Source organism: Rhinoderma darwinii, chromosome 6, assembly GCF_050947455.1.
Source record: "Rhinoderma darwinii isolate aRhiDar2 chromosome 6, aRhiDar2.hap1, whole genome shotgun sequence".
NCBI lineage: Eukaryota > Metazoa > Chordata > Amphibia > Anura > Rhinodermatidae > Rhinoderma > Rhinoderma darwinii.
Window position 1 is genome coordinate 46109370 of NC_134692.1, and position 17232 is coordinate 46126601.

At 38.8% G+C, this 17232-nt stretch overlaps 1 protein-coding gene across 3 annotated transcripts in view; it reads right to left on the minus strand.

Annotated features, from left to right (window-relative positions):
• VWC2L (von Willebrand factor C domain containing 2 like) overlaps positions 1–17232 on the minus strand; it is a 138974-nt gene that overhangs the window by 120652 nt on the left and 1090 nt on the right. For all 3 annotated transcript variants that reach the window (XR_012849497.1, XM_075829644.1, XM_075829643.1), the window contains exons 1-2: positions 17181–17232; positions 10635–11089 (exon numbers count right to left, since the gene is read on the minus strand). The exon at positions 17181–17232 is cut by the window's right edge. Coding sequence is in view for 2 of the 3 variants with exons in the window: in XM_075829644.1 (XP_075685759.1) it covers positions 10635–11024 (390 nt within the window). In the remaining variant the exon portion in view is untranslated. The remainder of the gene's footprint in view (positions 1–10634; positions 11090–17180) is intronic.

A 17232-nucleotide genomic window follows, 5' to 3' on the forward strand; every position in this document is an offset into this window, starting at 1 on the left:
TATAAATGTTATTTAATCTATTGAAGAGGATCTGTCAGCTTAGTATGCCGCCCTATGTAAGGGAACATATTACAGCTACAGGTTGAACTCCCAGTTGCCACAACAGCACATAGCAATCACTATTGCAGCATCTAAGGGTTTAAAAATGACTGGAATAGAAGCTATTAACTCACGAGCCTGCTCAATAATTGCGCCGTACGTGTTCTGTACTATGCAGGAAGCAATTTAGTACAGTCCTGAAAAGGGTTAAAATTAAACAAGACAATAAGCAGGTAAAGCAATTATTCTGTTCTCAGGTCAGGTTCTCTCTGCAATGTATCAAACAGAGGGAAGAAAAAGCAATGGGTTCCGATACATCCCTGGAAGTTCTTTTATGCCACATTCAGATGCGGCGGCGGAATTGTCATAGATTTGCAGTGTGAACAGTACAATAAATGTGGTTTCCGTTCTTTTATGTCTGGGCATAGACTAACATGACAGCTTAACACCTTGCCGCCGCAGTCATTTTCAGTTTTTTCATTTCCTCCTCCCCACCTTCCAAAATCCATAACTTTTTTATTTTTTTATTGATATAGCTGTATGAGGGCTTGTATTTTGAGAGACAAGTTGTAGTTTTTTACAGCACCATTTATTGTACGATATAATCTACTGGGAAACTTGAAAAAAATCCTTTGTGGTGTGGAATGTGAAAAAAAATGAATTCTCCCTTGTTGTTTGGGTTTAATTTTTAGGGTCTTCACCATGCGATAAAAAAAAAATGTTAACATTATTCCTGCGGCTCAAGACGATTATGGCGATACCATATGTATATATTTTTTTATATTTTACTACTTTTACAAAAAAAAAACAAATAGTTAAAAAACAAATAGTTTTGTGTCGCCATATTCTGAGACCAATAACTTTTTAATCTTTCCATGGATTGATGGATTGGTGTGAGAGCTTGTTTTTTTGCAGGGCAAGCCGCAGTTTTTATTGGTAACTAAAAGGAGATAATTCCAATGTTTTACATTTTTTTATGGCGTTCACGGCGTGTGTTAAATAATGTTATTTTGTAATAGTTTGGGTCTTTACAGATGCAGCCATAGCAATTGGTTATTTATTTATTTTTACATCACTTCTGGGAAAATTAGAGGGGTTTTTGAACTTCTAATATTTATTTTTTTACATTTTAAAAAAACTTCAATTGTTTTTTACTTTTATTAATTTGTCCCCTGAGCGGACTTGAATAACGAACGTTGGATCGATTGCACAATATACTGCAATACTCATGTATATTGTGTTTTATTGTGTTTTTCACCGGCTCGGTGAACAAAAGTGGCAGACCTTCAGTAGGCCGCCATGACAACAATCGGCACCCTGCGATCATGTGGCAGAAGGGCTAATGTGCTGTCAGAGGTCATTGCCCTCTTTTTCAACTGGGTTAGATGTCGCGGTCGGTATTGACCATGGCATCTAAGTTGTTGAACGGCAGAGATCAGAGGAGTTATATCCGATCCCGGCCGTTGCTGTGAGGTAACACACAGCTGATACCTGCTGAGTATGGTGTACTCCCCCTTTCCGGCTATGACGTAACCCTATGTCAAATGTCGGAAAGAGTTTGACATCAGTTCAATCTTCCTAATCTGCATCAAATTGCATCTTGAGTCAGATGTCCACAATAACCGGAATACAACTTCGACATATAATGCTGCCAACAGTGGCAATATGCGGTGCACGTGAATTGAATATCCACAGCATGCGCATATTTTGTGTGGAATTTTTCCGCTATGTGTAAATGGGATTTTGAAAATGCCATCACCATGTAATGTACTGTACATTGCATCAGATTCAAGGTGCAGAATCCACACCGTAAATCCACTGCAGTCCTGCCAATTCTGAACGTGGCATAAAAGACCTTCCAGACTGTAGAGATTCATCGAAACCCCATTGCTTTTACTTTCCTGAAAATCTACCCAATCAGTATGGGCATATCCCTGGTAAAACACTTGTGAATCAGGGCATCACATTGGGGGCAAGTAAAGACAGTCAGTGGACACTGTATTACTTATGTCCATGCACTGATTGGCTGTCTAGTAGAAGCTATCTGCAGTCCAGTGCTAAATATACAGTTCTCTACATGTACAGTACGATAATGAGCTGTTCCTTTGGATGCCAGGTGAGGGTGGCTCCATTTTATTTTTACTGAAGGACCCTGAAGAAGTTCCTTTCGTCAACATAAAAGTGATTCACCAGCTTCCAGCAACTCTTCCTGACTTAAATGCGAGGACTTGCTTTATCGGTATTAGTTATCTGATTATATTTCTTTCATCTTATTCTTTTCTTATTTTGGGCTGCTTTTTAAAGGTTTAGAACTAATTATTAGTTTTCCATAGAGTTATGATCTGAAGTTACAATATTTTCAAGTTCAAATGGTCGCCCCGGGAAAAAAATTATTTTGTAACTTATGTGTAAAAAAAATGCTAATATGAGGCAGCACTCCAAACATGTGATGAAGAACGTGTGGATCTTTATTCACCCATATGCATAGGGGTGAATAAAGACCCTCACTTTCTTCATCACATCTTTGAAGTTCTGACTCATATTTGGATTTAAAATAAGGGATATAATACAAAGTGAGTGTCTTCTCACTTAACCATAGTAAATACTACTTTAAATTCTGACATTGCGATATTACGCATGTTTTTATTGAGTCTTTTTGCAGAGTTGAAAGTTATAAACTGTTGGCCTGGAGGAAAATAGAAATACTGTACAATAACATATGACTGTGTATAGTATTAAAAAATAGATATTACTGCACACAACATTTAGACTTGTGTTATATAGTGTTGGGTGCTCATATGATTTCAGAGCATAGTTAGAGCCATGAAACCCATTGGACTATAAAACTCCAAACGTTTTCTGCAGAAGACATGAAATTTACACACTTGAGAATCCTCCTACAGTAGTTTCTGCAATAGGAGAGTGTCTTAGGAGGTGACTGTAGATTAGGTAGAGATACACGTAGCATATGATTAGAGTCAAAGTTAAAAGTAGGGCAACCAAGCCAGGTCCACCAGGATATACAAGATATGAGTCAGGGTAAAATCTTTCAAGGATTATTGTTGCTTGCTAAATGGAACAAAGACAAGGACTACAGTAAAATCTCTCTACCCGTTTTATCTAGATCAGATATACTTTGCCGGATTTTCAGTTTCATCACACGCTATGCATAATGGACATCTTCTTTGAGAGGACCACTCATCTAGAAAATGATTTTTTATTTGCAATCTTGGGTGGTCATCTCAAATAAGTTTCACTGTACATAAAACTGTTGTTGGACAATTAGAAAAACAAGACCTTAGACCATTACTTAGTCTCTGCGGGTCACTATACATCACTCAGGGTAAATATACATGTCGTAGTAACCATCCTATTTTCTTGTGGCATAAAGTACATTTTTACTTTGGTATCAGGACAGGTTTACTTAATTTTTACCCATACAGAACATTGATTTTAATGAGAACTGTGCAATTCTAAATTTAGCCTGCGGCGGCGCTGCAAGAGAACTGAACACTTATTTCAAGATTTCCCTGCAGATTACAGCTGATCTCTAGTGATCCCAGCAGCAGGACACCCAGTGTTCAGCCTATGGTTAGGGTAGATGCTTGTAACAAAAAGGCATGGTCCAAATCAAACTACCCCCTTTAAACCTATGTAATATATCATGACTTTAAACTAATGCTGAAACTTGGACATAAGTTTGAAATCACATAAAAGCCTAGTATTCGATATTTCAAATGATACCAGAATCAAAGGTTTTAGCTCTAAGTCAGGTAGCAGGAAGAAAAGGTTGCATGTCCTGTTACTGTCATCACTCCCACCTGTACAAGCTTCCAGTAACCTCAGGGGGGCGATAATGATACAAGTATACATGTTATCACCACACCCTTTACCAAATAGAGAGGATATGTGCTCTCCGAGAGTCATATGTTCTTTTTTTTATATATTAAAGGGGTCAGTCCATTTGTTGACTCTGTGACTCAAATGTTTACAGGTATCGGGGTCAGGGAGATGTTTGGTCTCCTCATTCTGGTGATTTTGTGAAGATACTGTATGTGCTTGTAGACACATCTTTTTCATTTTTAGGAGGTGTTGTGTGCCTAAGAATCCGCTTGCATCAGACCTTTAGCCATTTTTTTTTACAAAACTTTAAGTTTTGATACATGATGGCGCCTATGAGTATAAAATGCTGGTTGGAATTTTCACAATGTGCCAAGTGTCTACTTTCCGAAAACTCTATGAGTATGCTGGTATAACATGATTTTTTTTTTTACATTTTATAATTCAGTTTTGTTTTTTCAAATGTGTGAAATTATTCCAAAACCTCTGGCCAATAGAGGGCTAATTTTAATATTTTTTTAAAATTATTGCATTGCTCTTTATTCCACCAATTAAATTGCTGTATGGGTTTATGAAATTAATTGGGACCTTCTTAATTAGTCAGAAAAATTGTCATACCTTGAAATCCCTGGATGCTATCTGATCTCCATTGGTGCCATGTAATGCTTTCTTTTATCTGCAGCAAGGCACTTACATGACAGATTCCCAGGTACAGTTATAACAGCTCAACGCAGAGTGCCAACAGAAGGATACCCTCTATAATTAGCTTTACACCAGGGACCTGAAATCTTATGCAAATTATTTGGTTTGATGTGGTTTACAATGACACAACCTTATTGACAAGAAGTTAAAATAGAATGGACTTGCAAAGACTAGAGATGAGCGCATTTCCTGATGCTTCAAGTCCGCTTCAGTCAAATCAACCGTCCACCTCGATCGGAATAAATTTGCTGCGAATTACAAGTGCCCGGGTTGCCCTGAAAACTCATGTCTGGCTCTGTGATATCTTTTAGGACTGTATCCAACCCCTTTTAAGCTCTTTAATTCCAAGACAGCATTAGTAATATCAAAGTGACAGCAACATATATGGGTAGAGGGAGGGATAACTGCAGTGCATTTTGGGAAGACTGCCTGCAAAGCATTATTGGGAAACCTGCCCAAGGTCAAATGTTCCTTTTCTCGAGCGCTAAAAACCCCTACATTTTCACAATTTACCAGAACTTTTGAGAAGTTTGGACTGAATTAGATTCATGCAGAATTGATTTGCTCGTCTCTAGCACAGACATATATTATCAGGACCCAATTGGCCAGTAGTTGATCCAGTTTGGGATGGAATCTACATTTAAAATAAGAAGAGCCGTTCTAAAACTTTTCCTTTTATTACAAGTCATTTATCATAGCACTAATAAATAAAGCGCACATCAATATTTAATAAACACAGAACATTTCTAAAGGTCTCACAATGATGTGATCAGCATGATAAATGAAAGATTAAAGAAGATCGTACAAAAGCAGCTTTATAAACTGGAATTATCCTCAAGTTTAATTTTAATGTCAAAACAATTTAAAACTACTTCTGAAAATAGTGAAGGTCAGCAGTTTATCAAGAAAGTATGGATACTAGAAAGATGGTACTCAACTTTACATCTGTGAATTATTGATGACTAGTTTCTACTCATGAACATATGGTCCTGGCCCAAGAGACATTGCTTTTTGCTCTTGAGCCCAGAGTAACGGCTAGAACTAAACCAGGGTTGGAAATAGAAATAGACAGCAGAGGCTTCTATACAAGAAGTGTACAGATGTAGCAAACTTAAACTTGACAATGATAACTTGCTGCAGTGGAATAACTTATCACGTAACATAACAAAAGCCATATAAAGCCATTAAAAAAAGTCAAGTCTAAAGGCTATGTACACCTTTGAAAACAATTAATTTTTTTTTTTTTTATAAAAATGTGTATCAGTGTGATTGGTGCAACTTTGTCATTACATTTTATTAAAAATTATTTTTACTTTTTAAGATACTGCTGCTTTGTATCCTGTATACAGAGTAGCTGTATCTTGCACTGAAACTTGAATCCGTCAAGTCAGCGACACTGATGGATTCAGTGTTGGCGGGTCCTGCATGTCTCTGACACACAGGATCCACCTGTAATCGATTAGATCTAAGTTATGAACATAGATGTGATCGATAACAACTCGAACCGCTGTCACTGAACCCGTCTACCCCGTTCACCAGACACAGGGGTTGTAAAGTGGGACCACCATTTGTGCCATTTCCTAGTTCCTACAAGCATTATCACTGTGTTCAAAATATGAGTTTAGTATTTTGCTGAATTCAAACATTATTGAATGTAGGGAAATTATTTTTAAATCCAAACCAATGTTCTATTTACACATGTACACTACCGTTCAAAAGTTTAGGGTCACTTAGAAATTTCCTTATTTTTGAAAGAAAAGCACAGTTTTTTTCAATGAAGATCACATTAAATTAATCAGAAATACACTCTATACATTGTTAATGTGCTAAATTACTATTCTAGCTGCAAATGTCTGGTTTTCAATGCAATATCTACATAGGTGTATAGAGGCCCATTTCCAGCAACCATCACTCCAGTGTTCTAATGGTACATTGTGTTTGCTAACTGTGTTAGAAGGCTAATGGATGATTAGAAAACACTTGAAAACCCTTGTGCAATTATGTTAGCACCGCTGTAAACAGTTTTGCTGAACATTACATTTGTGGGTTCGATTAAACTCTTAAAATGGCTAGAAAAAGAGAGCTTTCATGTGAAACTCGACAGTCTATTCTTGTTCTTAGAAATGAAGGCTATTCCATGCGAGAAATTGCCAACAAACTGAAGATTTCCTACAACAGTGTGTACTACTCCCTTCAGAGGACAGCACACACAGGCTCTAACCAGAGTAGAAAGAGAAGTGGGAGGCCCCGCTGCACAACTGAGCAACAAGACAAGTACATTAGAGTCTCTAGTTTGAGAAATAGACGCCTCACAGGTCCTCAACTGGCAGCTTCATTAAATAGTACCCGCAAAACGCCAGTGTCAACGTCTACAGTGAAGAGGCGACTCCGGGATGCTGGCCTTCAGGGCAGAGTGGCAAAGAAAAAGCCATATCTGAGACTGGCTAATAAAAGGAAAAGATTAATATGGGCAAAAGCACACAGACATTGGACAGAGGAAGATTGGAAAGACGCAGAACAACTGAAAAGATGCTGGAAGAGTGCCTGACGCCATCTGTCAAGCATGGTGGAGATAAAGTGATGGTCTGCGGTTGCTTTGGTGCTGGTAAAGTGGGAGATTTGTACAAGGTAAAAGGGATTTTGAATAAGGAAGGCTATCACTCCATTTTGCAACGCCATGCCATACGCTGTGGACAGCGCTTGATTGGAGCCAATTTCATCTTACAACAGGACAATGACCCAAAGCACACCTCCAAATTATGCAAGAACTAGTTAGGGAAGAAGCAGGCAGCTGGTATTCTATCTGTAATGGAGTGGCCAGTGCAGTCACCAGATCTCAACCCAATAGAGCTGTTGTGGGAGCAGCTTGACCGTATGGTACGCAAGAAGTGCCCATCAAGCCAATCCAACTTGTGGGAGGGGCTTCTGCAAGCATGGGGTGAAATTTCTCCCGATTACCTCAGCAAATTAACAGCTAGAATGCCAAAGGTCTGCAATGCTGTAATTGCTGCAAATGGAGCATTCTTTGACGAAAGCAAAGTTTGAAGGAGAAAATTATTATTTAAAATAAAAATCATTATTTCTAACCTTGTCAATGTCTTGACTATATTTTCTAGTCATTTTGCAACTCATTTGATAAATATAAGTGTGAGTTTTCATGGAAAACACAAAATTGTCTGGGTGACCCCAAACTTTTGAACGGTAGTGTACATCCTTACAGAGATACATGTTGGGCAGGATTACTTTTTCATGTAGGGAAATTATTTTTAAATCCAAACCAATGTTATATTTACACATGTACATCCTTACAGAGATACATGTTGGGCAGGATTACTTTTTCATCAACCCAGTTATAAAAGCTGGATAGATTTTTTTGCATCCAATTCTAATCTTGGCACATTAAAATAAGAGATGTGTTGTTGCTCACAGTGAATTACTAGCCTCATGCACACGACCGTATTTTTTCCCACCCGTAAATACTGGCGTAAATACGGGTCCGGTGTCACACGTATTCCACCCGTTTTGCACCAGTATTTACGATCCCGTGCTCGTAAATATGGGTCCGGTGTCACACATATTCCACCCGTATTTACGAGCACGTTTTTGGCGGCAAAATAGCACTGCACTAATCGGCAGCCCCTTCTCTCTATCAGTGCAGGATAGAGAGAAGGGACAGCCTTTTCTGTAATAAAAGTTAAAGAAATTCATACTTACCCGGCCGTTGTCTTGGTGACGCGTCCCTCTCTTCACATCCAGCCCGACATCCCTGGATGACGCGGCAGTCCATGTGACCGCTGCAGCCTGTGATTGACCTGTGATTGGCTGCAGCGGTCACATGGCCTGAAACGTCATCCAGGACGTCGGGCCGGATGTCGAGAGGGACGCGTCACCAAGGCAACGCGCGGGAGACCGGACTGGAGGAAGCAGGAAGTTGCCGGTAAGTATGAACGTCTTTTATTTTTATTTTTTACAGGTTTATACTGATCGGTAGTCACTGTCCAGGGTGCTGAAAGAGTTACTGCCGATCAGTTAACTCTTTCAGCTCCCTGGACAGTGACTATTTACTGACGTCGCTTAGCAACGCTGCCGTAATGACGGGTGCACACATGTAGCCACCCGTTATTACGAGAGCTCCATAGACTTCTATGGACTGTCCGTGCCGTTATTACGGCCAGAAATAGGACATGTTCTATCTTTTTTAACGGAACGGGCACCTTCCCGTGAGAAAACGGGAAGGCACCCGTCGCCAATAGAAGTCTATGAGCCCGTTATTACGGGTCGTGATTACGACCCGTAATAACGGGAGTTTTTACGGTCGTGTGCATGAGGCCTGACCCATTGTAAATTACAATTGTGTGGCTAATGCTGTACTTTGCTTGCCTTCAGGCAGCTGCCACTAGTAAGTGGAAACACATTAGGTTGTTTTATGCTGGTAAATTAATATCTATGCTCCACAGAGTCGGCTTGAAAAAAAATAAAGTCTGGTGTAAACAGGTAACTTTGCACTGAATCTACTCCACACTATATCTCTATCCTAACCATAAAGAGTAGGAGCCACAATGCCACCCATAGGCATGTGCCTCCATTTGCATAACATAGTGCCCTCTATCTAGTTTCCAAATATAAGTAATATATTTCTTGTCTTTGGGATTTATTATTTCACGGTTTACGGAATAACATGCAGAGAACACTGGTTGTAAGAGGACAACTCTCTCTCTCTATATATATATATATATATATATATATATATATATATATATATATATATATATATATATATGTACTAACACATAAAGACAATTGTTTCTTGGAATCTTGAAAAACTTAATACAGACTAATTTGTAAATGGATTTACAAGCAGGGGTGTAACTATAAGGCTGGGTTCACACGACCTATTTTCAGACGTAAACGAGGCGTTTTATGCCTCGATTTACGTCTGAAAATACATCTCCAATACGTCGGCAAACATCTGCCCCTTCATTTGAATGGGTTTGCCGACGTACTGTGCAGACGACCTGTCATTTACGCGTCGCTGTCAAACGATGACGTGTAAAAAAGACGGCTCGTCAAAAGACGTGCAGGACACTTCTTGAGACGTAATTTGAGCCGTTTTTCATTGATTCCAATGAAGAACAGCCCCAAATTACGGCCGTAATTGACGCCTCGCAAAACGCGAGTACATGCAATTACGTCTGAAATTACAGAGCTGTTTTCTCCTGAAGAGCGCCGTAATTTCAGACGTAAATGCAGTTATCATGTGCACATACCCTAAGGGATGCAATCGTTTTGGTCAGACCCGGGCCCTGGAAGCTGAGAGGGCCCAAGATGGGTTCCTTTGCCGTGTATAAGGAGGCCAGTATTATAAAATGTGCATGATTGTTGGGGGCTTATTACGATCTAATTTCCAAGACCTCCTTTGCTTTTATTTTATTTTTGTCCATATTTCCTACTCTTTGTACAGAGGTACCTTTGCCATTTTTCCCTTACCACTATTACTTTTTAGCTGAGAAAGTATACATCTGTCCTGAACTAATGACCAGAATTTTTATTTGAAGCAAATATTAAGTATTCATTCTGGGATTCATAATGAATCACGTAATGTTAAGGGTCTATAATATCGAAATTTATTCAGCTTAATCATGACCAACACAGGGGGATGTACAATGTTTACACATAATGTTATTACTACATTAAGAAAACTGGGAATTTTGCAAACGTTGCCTCCTAGCACTCTCTGTTTCATACTGTCAGGTCTATTAGTTGCAAGGCATGAGCCATCCCAAAGATATCACATATATCCTCAGCCCTTTATAAGGTGAAAGGACATGGTCTGGCAGGGGGTAAGTAAAGAATCCATTATTTATACAACTCCAACATATTTGCAGTGCTGTACATAGACTGTAACCTTTTGCATGGGTCCCCGTGCCCATGGGGCTCAAAATCAAATTTCTCAAGCACTCACTCATTACAAACATGATGAAATAATATATTGTAGACGTTTCCTTTGGCAGATTTAAGACCACATTCTGCAAAATATTAAACTTAACTCTTACCTTAAACTCTTCCAGAATTTTGTAAGTCTTTCCATGATATTCACAAAAGTTTTTCACCTCCTTACACTCTGGACAACATCCATTATGTTCCACTTTAGTGCATTTTGGGTGAATTTTAGGGCATTCCGGTTGATCACAAACCGGCCCATCTTCTGTACATACACAAGGACAGTTAGAGTGACCTGGAAAAAATCTCTCCCCCAGTTTGTACACAAAACCACTGTCATCCACGCAGCCTTTACCCCTGTAGTCATCAAATATTAAGTTGTCATTACTGGAGGCTTGTTCACCTTCATCGGCAGGGTAATCTTCTTGGTTGATTGAAGCTGATGATGCTGAAGCCATGATTGCAAAGAAAATCATGGAGACTGCAGAGATATGTAGAGCCATCCCCCAATGTCAGGCTTATCGTGTGCCACTCCACTAGGAACTGGATCTTGTTTCTGCCATGAAGTCTGCAAGTAAAAAGAGAAAGACTTAAAGGAAATGACAACATGATCAAAAATTCATGTTTCAATTTCAGGCAATGATAGTGTACACAAGATCTCAAATGCCTCAATTGGACATGTAGAATATTTTGTTAGGCCCCACACCATGCTATATCTTAACAGTTTATGTCTCTAGAAAAAAAGCTCCATTGGTATGGCTGTTCTTGTATTATAAACCCCATGATACCTTTATCTGTCAATTACCAGCTGCAAAAGTATGGTAGAATTTGAAGCAGCAGCTGAAGAACCACAGGAAGCCATTGCCAGGCTTTACAGTGTAGTATTATACATAAAGAAACTTTGTAAATCCCGTTGTTAGATCCAAAGCGGAGAGCTTCTAGGTAAGAGTGGCTTCCGCTCTGGTAGGCTTACCCGCTCACGTATTACGTGGTCGGACATTCATGTGAATGGCCAGCATGTAATTTCCCCTTCAGCAATCACTGTAGGGGAAAAGTATAGCTGGATGAACCTTCCCCCAGTGATAACAGGTGATCGCCAGGGGTTCCAGTAGCCAGACCAGTGATAGTCAGCTGCTCGCCAGGGTGGCTTTTAATAGAGAAAGGATTGTCTTCAAGAGACTACTTCTTTAAATCGTAAACTTCACCTTTACACACTATCATGGGAAAATAGTAATGGAGCTCTAAAGGAAAATTTTGGTCAAAACTGGCAAACTGTATTATACCTAGGTGAGAACCTAAAGGGGGAAGGGGTAATATAAGAATTCCCTCTTTGTGTCAAGCTCCACCCCCTCAGGCAGTGCACTAGGCGTAACACACTGTATCCATTTTGGCCAGTGTGTTCCTTGAAGCTTGCCTCGGAAAACTAAAACAAGATCATTTACTCTAGCCCCACTATTCATATTAAAATCTTGACAATTCTAAATGGAAGAATAAAAATATGCAAAAAAGTTCCCTTTCCGAACATATGTAGTACCCCATTGAGGCAATTTTGTAAAGTAAAATAAGTTAAAGAGGCTCTGTCACCAGATTTTGCAGCCCCTATCTGCTATTGCAGCAGATAGGCGCTGCAATGTAGATTACAGTAACGTTTTTATTTTTAAAAAACGAGCATTTTTGGCCAAGTTATGACCATTTTTGTATTTATGCAAATGAGGCTTGCAAAAGTCCAAGTGGGTGTGTTTAAAGTAAAAGTCCAAGTGGGCGTGTATTATGTGCGTACATCGGGGCGTTTTTACTACTTTTAGTCGCTGGGCGTTCTGACGAGAAGTATCATCCACTTCTCTTCACAACGCCCAGCTTCTGGCAGTGCAGACACAGCCGTGTTCTCGAGAGATCACGCTGTGTCGTCACTCACAGGTCCTGCATCGTGTCGGCCACATCGGCACCAGAGGCTACAGTTGATTCTGCAGCAGCATCAGCGTTTTCAGGTAAGTAGCTACATCGACTTACCTGCAAACGCCGATGCTGCTGTAGAATCAACTGTAGCCTCTGGTGCCGATGTGTCCTCGCTCGTCCGACACGATGCAGGACCTGGGGCAGGAAGTGAGTGACGTCACAGCGTGATCTCTCGAGAACACGCTGTGTCTGCACTGCCAGAAGATGGGCGTTGTGTAGAGAAGTGGATGATACTTCTCGTCAGAACGCCCAGCTAGTAAAAGTAGTAAAAACGCCTCGATGTACGCACATAATACACGCCCAGTTGGACTTTTACTTTAAACACACCCACTTGGACTTTTGCGAGCCTCATTTGCATAAATATAAAAATGGTCATAACTTGGCCAAAAATGCTAGTTTTTTAAAAATAAAAACGTTACTGTAATCTACATTGCAGCGCCTATCTGCTGCAATAGCAGATAGGGGTTGCAAAATCTGGTGACAGAGCCTCTTTAAATAAATGGGGCAAAATATTTATTAAATCTCAATAAATTCTAAACGTGTACTAGGTAATATAGGATCTCTGTACATAATATGTTGCAGCCACCAAAACGTGAATTAAAGACAGTGAATATTTACTGGTGTTACAGTCTGTATTTCATGTCTGATCAATGATTGACAGTTATCATTCCCTGGAGGTTTGGCAGAAGCTTTTATGGGGCTCATCTGTGTAATGAACATGTGGTATTTTACTGTGTATGAATCATTCAATGAGCATTTGTCAAACTCGCTGCATAATAACATTAATAATAAAATGCCCTAAACCTATGCAGCCTTTATTGTAGAGGCTTTACTCATCTATTTACAATCTATAAAATTGCAATGACGTTGTATTATCTTTCATTACTAAATGTATCTTTTTCAGTTTTCCCCTCATCCTTTTACCAAACACTAGAGCATTATTCAACACATTAAATCCAGCACATAGTTATACATGGCTAACTCATTTAATCACTTCTTATTAATTATGAATATGATGAATAACTGCATAAATTACCACAGTCTCCTCCAATAACTAAGGAGAATCAGAGGGCCATCTATACAGATAATTTAACCTCATATAGGAACTTAAAAACTGTAAAAATAAAAATTTATGTCAAGAAATAATAAACTGCTGATACTAGTTACCATCAATGTGACACTTAAAATAAAGTCCTCTGGACTCTCTGAGAACTCAATACAGCAAGATATGTTAGATACTCTCGGATGAATTTCTGGCACTTTATATTTTTCACACTCACATGTACACAATTCTAAATACATAAAATATTACATAGATACAATGCAGGTATAGTAAAGATGTAGCAGAGCTGAATTCACCATTAAATTAATTGGGATTCAATGTATTGGCCCTGCTGACGAGTTAAAAATTCTGCTGTGAATACAGTGATCCCCAGAATACCATTACCTCCCATGTCACATGCAAATAGGTCTAGGAGGCTGAGATATGTGTGGCTGTTTGCCAGGGTCCTAACACTGAAAAGCTGGTGGTCACCAGTGATTTTCTTTTCCTAACCTGTAGGGTTTAGATAACAAAATTAGTTTTTTTCTTGATTCTGCAGAGCTGCTATTTTGTTAAAGGAAAACACTAACGACCACCAGTTCTCCATAGCAGGATCCTTACAAATATCCCAATATCCCACTTCCATGACCCTTGTGTGTACAACATGAGAAATTATACTGGAGATAGCTGCAGTAACATCTGAATTTTGAGGTTTAGAGTGGAGTTACCCCAACATACATCACTGTGAAGAATATTTTGCAGGAGCAACATTCTATAAGGACGTCAATGGTAACGGCCCAGCAAGAATATATATTTTTTCTATACACTGGTGCTCATGATCTGGGGTGTAGCTACTAGAGTCTGTTGGGGCATTGATGCTGAAAGGGGGGGGGGGTGACTGCCATGAAAGACACTCTACCTTGGCCAGGGTATAAGATACAGGGCTAGGGCAGTGACCTGAATCTTTGCTCCAGGAAAGGGAAAGCCAAGCTGCGACTCTACTCATGAATAACAGATATATTAATACAAAAAAAACGGTGGCTTTAAATACTTGCAGGTATCTGAACAGTAGTTTAATTTAGATGTTCATTTGTATATATTTAGAGATGTATATAGTATTATATTTCTTTCTAATATAGAATTAATTGCTACTCTAAGTCTATGAAGGGTTCTGCTAAGTAACAGTGACTGATGTCAAAATAATAATATTAAAACAATTAGTCTGTCCCTTGCTCAACACTAGTACTGGAGAGTTACTCACTGCCTGGTGAATATTTAAGTACACATCATTTTGTTGCATCCGATTTTTCAGCTCCAGACATTCTCTTGAAGAGATAACAATATTGATCATCCAATATTTATGACAAATCCTCCTCTTCTACAATACAAATGGGGCCTAACATAAAATATGTAGTTGGGAAAATGCTGACCTTTATGTACTGTTATTAGACAAGCATTGATGCTTTCAGCCACAGACAAACAAAAAGATGTCCTCTCAATGAAGCCAGTTGCAGATAACAAACGCTCATTCTGAGTGTTGTGGTAACGAAGGTGCCCTATCAGGAGCAGCCGCATTGTGAACTTGCCCTCCACTTCTCTTTCATCTCAAGTTTGATATATCAAAGTCTCCAAACACAAAAAAAAATTGTAGTAAAGAGATCGCTCAAGGCTTGCTAGGCTCTGGTGCTCTAACAGTCTATAGGTCTCGACAGCTGAGAACAGATTTTTACATACAGCATGGATACCTTAATCTGAAATCCCACGTAACTATTTGTTCAGTGTTCTTAAACTGGTAAACACACATAAGTAGGCTCTGGCAAAAGGGTTAACATTTAGCCAGTCAATTTAATTGCCATCTCTTCTTATCTAGACTATGACTCATGAAGGCAGTGCTATTCCAGATCAACTGCGCTGGATTTCAGATGATGAGGTTCCTTGGGAATCTTATTTTGGATGGCAGCGGCTTCCTATTTCCAAATAATCAAGGCTTCTTAGACTAAGCAATTACTTGGTTTTAAGAAAAAATAAATATACCTTGAAAAAACTGTTTTTTTCTGAAGCAGGATGTCAGTTTCATGTCTTACTACCACAGACACAGTACATATTTTTGAGATTCTGGTCTTAACCCATCAAAAACTGTCAGACAATAGAAAAAACCTGAATAATACGTATAGTTACAGGATAAATCACAATATTAGCTTTTTGCATTCAGGAGGCATATTGTTGATATTCAATGTTAATATTAGTAGATAATTAGGTCTGTAAAATGGAGCAATTTAAGGAATGAGGCACCAAGATTCAAGGAAAGAGGAGAATGGATATTTGCAAAATAAAGGGAAGGTCTTTTTTTATGAGTTGAAGCCAACAAGAGAAATAGCAAATGCAGTTGTGACAATGATTAAACACTAAGCAAGAAAGTCCATCCATAGATGACTCCTAATATATCATACAAATAATAAATGGCCTGCGCTGTTTAATTATACAGTAGATCTTTCCACTCACAAGCTATGCTATTAAAATATACTAATATAAAACAGGTCTATGCAAGTCACAAGTCAAAAATCAGCATAACAATAGATAAGGCCTGGGCGCATGATCCTAAGATGCAGCTGACATCACTACAACATATTTTACCACCTGACTTACAACATGGGGCAGGTTAAGAACCAGCAGAATTTTTTCTCTAGTGATATATCTATGAAATGACTGTATTTCTTGTTCGGAACCTATAAGAGATTACATTTTCAGTTAGGTGTCCAAACATTTGTTTAAGTAAGACTTGTAACTAGACCAAGTTCATAGTTGACTAATGTTATATGCAGAACGATTAAAGTTCCCGGAGGAATTGTGTCTAATTGCCAAACCTCTGATGCTTAGAAAACTTGGGACCTATGATCTGTTAGGTCTTTGCAATGATGACAATGCTTGTAGACGTAACACAAAGCTTATACAAAGTCTACCATAGCTTTTTTTAAAGACACATGGAGTTTTATGTAAAGTTCAAAGGAAAAAACTGCACCAGACTGTGTTGTATTAACCTTCCAGTTTCCAGGACACTGCATCAAAATGCCAACCCCCATTATCAGAACAGAGTTGATGGGACACTAAAGTCTGTATCTTCTTTATCTGATGCTTTTATAAGAGTATCAGGTCTGCTTCATTGAATGTTACTGCACCAAGTATTACTGCATTGTAGAAACTAGGACACAAGGTATAGAGTAACATTCAGTAACATGGTTCAGTCATACTGTAGTAAGGTGAAGCTTCCTCTGACACTGCAGTTTGGTCTGTGCCAGCACACAGAGGCGTCAGGGTATTACAGCAGGGTGTTCCACATTAGCTATTTTGTTTATTGATTTCTAATGTGTTCCTGCAGTATTCATACACTGACATGTCATCTTTGGCTTACAAATCAAAGGCACCATTTCAAAGAGATAAAGAAGGAATAGAATTTGTAAATGTACTCTGCACAATATGTTGCACTTTACTGACAAACCAAATACAAAATAAATAATATTTAATATTACAAATAAACACTTCCAATGATCTTTAGTTTATAAATATAGTGCAAGCGATCAGGTCCCACATTATGTAAACATTGTAACAAAAAGTGTATATACTGTATCTAGTCCACTTACTGATGCTTAGAGGGTCTGCTTACCTGAAGGGTTAATCCTATGAGGATTAGCAGGACTATTTAAACGCCAAAAGAG